Below are 6,352 nucleotides of genomic sequence, written 5' to 3'. Positions count from 1 at the left end.
AGCACAAGAAAATAGGCATTGTGAGAGGCTGAGTCGCCAAGTGTCCTCTCCCCGACTGCATTACGTGGTTTATATCGGGAGTGAAAGGATGTGATTAAACTTGTAAGGAAAATGTGTTCCTACGTTTTAGGCCTTTAAGCAGTGTTGTTTCTCTCCAGGGTAAATGACGGTAATACCAAACTTCCCGGGACATTCAAATTTCACAAATTCTGTAGAGACGTGCACTTAACACGAGTTCCAAACCTCTCCTCCAACTTTGATGTACGAAATTTACACTGACAGATGGTTATCAAATGAAGTGACACTCAAAAGCGAGTTCCACACCGGTCTGTAGCGTTACTGAAACCACATTTCCCAAAAAACTTCTTTTTTTTTCCTCACACGAGATCAAACTACCGACTTAACAGCCCGGCGCCAGGGAACACGTTTCTCAAACTATCAGGGATCATCCCGATTAAACTCGGAATGTTACACCGAGTCAGGAAAACTCTGAATTCAGAGGGAGTATCCGAGAGCTACCGAGGAGCAGATCGTTTGTAAAGTGCAAATGGACTGTGAAATGCGAAGTGCTCTAAGCGAGTTTGAAATTACTTCTGACAAACGGCAAATTACCACTTTTTCGGCAGTAAATCCAAACTACGCCAAACAGTGGGGGAGGGAAAGGCAGGGAGAGATGGAAAGGGATGTGTGTTTACAAAAACTGATAGACGCAAGTATTTGTAACCTCTTACCTCTTCTTATCACACCTCCTTGCCCGTTGAGTACAAGTCCACACTGGGCCTCCACTGAGCTCTTAAGTAATGAGGGGAAAACAAGGCAAGAAAGAAGGGAAAGAAAGAAATCAGACACAGAAACCCACAGAGAGATCACACAGCTTTTGCTTTGTTACATGACTCGCCCAGGAACAATAGTTAAGGTGAAGTGCAAAAACGCAGTTACTCTCAGAGAACCCAAGTGAAATCCCCCCTCCATCCTGCCATCTGCCCCTACCCCACCAAACGCAGAATAATTTTCCTTTCATTGCCATTTAAATACGAATTTATCCCGACCTAGCAACTTAGACAGGCAGTTACTTAGCAGGATAGACAGACAAACAAGTACTTTTGAGAGAAGTGCATTCCCGCTCGACAGTTGCACGCAAAAAGCTAAAAAAATGTACTTTTCTGGTTTTGTATGTTTAGCGGTATATTTATATTCGGGCACAGCTAAATTGAGATCTGTTTTGGGACACGCATACACCGACTTAGAAAGTGTGCACAGGAGTAGACAAAGAGCACAAACAACAGATGACCTATTGGGCTTTGCCGGCTCCACAGAGTCGTGAGGGTGCTGTAACAATGCGGGTGTCCGCACATAGGTGGGGATGAATATGCATCTGTGTGCGCACACACACGGGCACCCATGTGTGAGCGAGGGGTGAAGAACCATCAAAAAACCTGCCTAGGGCTTCTGGTGCACGTCCGAAGAGATCTCACTTCTTTATTCTCCTGTTACAAGGCTGATTATTTGGGGATCTTCGCCCTCCTTAATAAATATTTTTATTGGAGTGATAAAAGACTTGAAAGGGTTGGGTTTTCTTTGGGTTTTTCCTTATGTTGGGGTTAAAAAAACACAACAAACCAAACCTAAATCTTTGCCCAGTGGAAATGTGTTAAAGACGCATTTTCCTCTACAAACAAACGAGGTATTGGACATGAAAGAGGCCTTTAAGGGTGTTAACCTATTCAACAGCCCGTGAAGAGTTAAGTAAATGCGGAGAGAGTCGGTGCATAATAAAAACCCCACTTTACAAAACAATCTTTACAGTCCTGGCTCTCTCCCCCACTTTCACCATATTGGCCCTGGCCCTGTAAGACCTTCCTTTTCAAGGTCCTTTTTTATTTTAAGTGTTCTGCCTTAAAGTGATTATGAAATCAATATGAAAAAAACTTGGCGACTGAGCATAAATTAAAGCGGTGATGGGAAAAGGTGTGACAGTTTTCTTTGTTGCCCATGGAAAATCTTTTTAGGGCACTGAAAGATGCCACTCCAGCTCCAAGACTGTTTGCATCTGTTAGGCTGACTTAAACCGCCCTCGAAACTATTGGACATTCACTTAAAATTCTGTGCAGGGAAAAGTATATTTACATTTGTTGCATTTGAAATGAGGCATATGCTGATGAACGTTTTAAAAAGAAAGACTAAGGAGAAAGGGGTAGACTGGTTAGACCACAATTTTGGTTTAAAAGTATTTCTGTGCAGTTCTGTTTCTGCTCGCCACCAAAATCCTTCCCTCTACACCCGCAGTGATATTCGCGAGAGCCCAAATGTGTTCTGAATCATCCAAGTCCTAACGACAAATACTAGTATTTTCAACTTCTCACTCTCAGGTTTTTTGATATCTCTGCACACTCCCTCTTGTGTTCGGGAAAAGAGGGAGGAGGAAAATATGAAGAAGAGATTAAGCATTTTATTTGATAATAACTTGTGATCGAAAAATTAATATTTTCCAAAGGAAAGCTGTTGATTTTCTTCTTCGTTAAATAAATAAAAAGAGACTGTGCCTCTAGCAGCTTAACCAACCTTTTTTTTTTTTTTTTTTTTTTAAGAAGGGAAACATGTTGTTTGGTCGGATGACATTGCATAAATGACCAGTTGAATGGCACTAAGTCGAAAATTGGATAAACTATGGTGCTTTTTTGCCCGGGACTTAGGCATTGTCTGCTGTCTTGCAAACGTTCCTAATCCCCTCTTTTGAAAAATACAAGGCTTTGTGCCTGCCAAAGAAAAAAAATTTGTACAGATACAAAAAAATCAGCAGCAGACGTGGTTATAAAAAGGAGTAAATAGGTTTTAGTTGGGGTTGAGCAGTGAATGGTAGATTTTTTTTTTTTTAGGGGGGTAACATAAGGAGATCCTTGTGAAAAATGTAAACAAAAAAAAAAAAGGCCAGGAAGACAAAATTATATAGTGAAATTTTGTGGAAAAAACTAGGTTTAAACAGGTAGGTTTTCTACATCTGAGATATAAAAGATAACATTATTTGTTGGTGGGTTTATTTTCCTCCTAAAAAAAAATATATTTGTTTTCCCTGATATTTATTGTTTGGATTATTTTTCGTGCTTTGATTTTAAGGAAAGAAAATAAACCTTCTTCATTTTGCAAATTTCGGTTTGATTTTTTTTCCCCCCAAGCCCTTGACCGCTACATCTTTTTGGAAAGTCCGCCACGGCCAGCTTTGTATGCCAGGGAGCGAGGTGTGGGGGAAAAGTAAGTACAGTAAACACGGTCCCGTTTGTCTCTCCCTGCTGATGGGGAAGCCCTCAGTTCCTCAGCTCGTCGGGGGAAGAAAGGTTTGCTTTTTGATTTGGGGCACATTTCGGGATAGAGGTTAGATACAGGATGACGTTCTTTGCAATTTTGGAAACCAATTTCATTTAAGCAACCGGCTCATTTTGGCGGAGGTGAATTTTTAGCGCTTGGGAAAGGATTTCTGAGCCGATAAAGCTGAGCTTTTGAAGAAATAATTTTTTTTAGATGGATCCAGGTGCCGGTTAGGGTGGAGTGAATGAATGATTAGATAGATAGACAGATGAATTTAGCTTTATCTGTTTTATCTCTCACCCTATTAACATCTAGATCGGATATAGCGAGGCATTTTTATCATTCTGACTTTTCTCTGACGAACATTTGCTCCCGTTTATCTCTTTTCTCCCTTATATCTCACAAGGTTTGCCTTTGTAGGTTTGTCGGAAAGCAGATTTATTTCTTTTTTTCTCTTTTCCTACTCCATGCCTTCCTTAAATCACTTGCCTGCTCTGTCTGTGCAAAGTGCTCCTTGCGCAGAAAGAGAGGAAAAGTTTAGGAAAAGCAAGAAAATGGGTTTGTTCTAGTTTGATTGGGGTTCCGTGTGACTGGGTAAGGAAGTGTGACACGCACACTCACCCCGAGATCTCCGGGGGACCCCCACGGTCTCAGCCACCACAGAGACACAACCCACGCGGCAAAGACAGGCGCGAGGTTGGTTTTGTTTAATTTGTTTGTTTGGCCAAAGAAAACCACTTGTTTGGTTGATTTTTTTTTCTTTTTTCTTTCCCCTTCCACATCTTTTCCTTGCTGCTACTAATCTGGAAGGGACGGGCGCTGCATCGGGTTTGGGATGAATCTTCCCTCCTTTGTATGAGCTATTCCGAGCAGAGGAAAATGGGGGTGGGGGTGGGGGTGGTGGGGGGGTCCAGGACAGGGGGAGGGGAGGGGAAGGCACCTCGAAAGGAGATCGCATGCTATTTACCTGCAAATCGTCAGCTCCCGAGGCTGCAAGCCCGAGGCTTGGTCCTGGCAGGAGTCTTTGATCTGGATGCATCCCATATTGGGATCCATGGCTCATAAGAGACAGGTCGTGGCGGCGGTAAGCATCTAAGCACCCCAGCTCTCTCCTCTGCTCGTCCAAGCAGGAGGATTTGAGTGCCCGCGCATTGTGCAGGTTGATAAAATCAGTGGGTTCTCCATGGTGGATCTGCTGGTAATATTGCTGGGAGTGGTGCAGAGAGTTCAAGGAGTAAGCGTCGGGGTTGACTGCCGGGTGGCTGTGTTGGAACTCGTAGTGGAAGGACTGGTGGTGCAGTGGGGTGTACTGGTGGTTAGTGGAGAAGTACGGGGAGGCGAACTCGGTGCCCGTGGTAGAGTAAGTGAGAGGAGATGAGGAGGAATAGGCGACGGTCGAGTTGGCCACAGACTCCAGGCATCCAAGCTGCATCAAACGGTAGCTGTTTGATCCGTCATGACGTATCTGAAAGGAAGAAGTGAAAAGAAGACCCCAAAACTGGAGGTTTGTCATTGAAAACCCCGGGTACGGTTCTTCCAAGCACGCTGTCCTGCATAGCTTCTCCCCCTGCAGAAGCGTCTAAGCCTGCGAGCGGCAACCCCAGCAACAAAAGATCCTTTCCTACCTTGGGCTGGTGCCATAAAGGTCTGTTCAAAAAATCATAAACAGCCCAGCCTGCCCTTAATACTGTCAAGCAAAAGGAATCCACGCACTGAAATAAAAACTATTTATCTATCTATCTATCTATCTATCTATCTATCTATCTATCTATCTATCTATCTATCCATCTATTCATTCATCTATCCATCCATCTATCCATCCACCTCCTGATCACAGCTGTAATATCTGGGGCTGACACAAAAAAAAAGTCATCAAACAGAGGAAACTACCGAGAATACACACAAGTCCCGTCCCTATGTTACAGCGTTACACATTGAGAAAGCTTTGCCGCCTGCTTGCCTTCCTTTCTTCCTTCCTTCCTTCCCTTCTTTTTTTTTTTTTTTTTGAACCCCTATTTTTCTTTCTTTTTAAAATAACGAATCAGATCCAAAATTCCCCCCCTCTTTTCCCTGCGTTTCGAAAGAAAGGAGAGTCCTGCTTTTTAGTGAGAACTCCCCATTCCTGGCGAGCTGGTGGTGATTTCTCTCCACTTCATTATATTATTAGGGGTATTATTCTGATTTTCGTTCTGGCAACGGTTTTAACGTGGTAATGAGTTGCCCTTGCTGGCGACAGATGTCATAACGAATTTTCTCTCTATACTTCTTTAAGTTATCTCTGAAGCCGGATTATAATTAAACGTAACGGTCCAATATGGATTTTAAAAAAATGGAAACAACCACACAGGCACATCCACACACACACAGATGCACACACACATCCACACACACGCACGCACTCACACACACACACACACACACTCACACACACAAAATACCTCTGCATCGTGGACGAGACCTGGAAAGGTAGTTGACATTTTTTGGTTCTCCGAAAAAAAAAAAAAAAAAAAAAAAAAAAAGGAAGAGGAAAAAACCCCCAACTATGGATAAAACTCCCCTCTCCAAATTAAAAAAAAAAAAAAAAAAAAAAAAAAAAAAGGAAAAAATTGAAAAATCCAAAGTTCATGTATTTCCCCAATTTTTTTTAGAAAAAATCTCTACAGACAGAGAGAATTTGCAATGTATCTGCATAGATCAGATCTCTCGCTTTTCCATGCACCTCCTTAAAAACCTGTAGGAACAAAATTTTCCCTCTGCACAAAAGCTGCTCCCTGGATCAGATTTTGTACTTGCTGGGTATTTCTTTGGCTGATGTCGTAGGTCCCTTGGTAATATAGAAGTTTTGAAAATTAAGCATCAGCACTGAGAACTGGGAGGACAATAGATAGAGGAGCTTCATCCCAGGAGACAAGGAATAAATATTGTATCTTCGCCTAATAAGGAACTGTAGGTTCTTTCAACATTTTTATACAATTTTTCCTCCACTCTTTAGAATGCTTTTTCTTACCCAGGCTTATATGGGAACTAATCTGATCGAAGGGGGTATTTT

At 42.4% G+C, this 6,352-nt stretch overlaps 1 protein-coding gene across 1 annotated transcript in view; it reads right to left on the bottom strand.

Moving 5' to 3' along the window:
* Positions 1-5,780, bottom strand: part of TFAP2D (transcription factor AP-2 delta) — a 48,645-nt gene extending 42,865 nt beyond the window's left edge. The window contains exons 1-3 of the mRNA XM_059843426.1: positions 5,742-5,780; positions 4,271-4,768; positions 732-792 (exon numbers count right to left, since the gene is read on the bottom strand). Of these exons, the coding sequence (XP_059699409.1) occupies positions 732-792; positions 4,271-4,768; positions 5,742-5,780 (598 nt within the window). The remainder of the gene's footprint in view (positions 1-731; positions 793-4,270; positions 4,769-5,741) is intronic.
* Positions 5,781-6,352: the final 572 nt, after the last annotated feature.

Source organism: Haemorhous mexicanus, chromosome 3 (genome assembly GCF_027477595.1).
Source record: "Haemorhous mexicanus isolate bHaeMex1 chromosome 3, bHaeMex1.pri, whole genome shotgun sequence".
Taxonomy (NCBI): domain Eukaryota; kingdom Metazoa; phylum Chordata; class Aves; order Passeriformes; family Fringillidae; genus Haemorhous; species Haemorhous mexicanus.
This window is presented reverse-complemented; position numbering and strand designations above follow the sequence as displayed.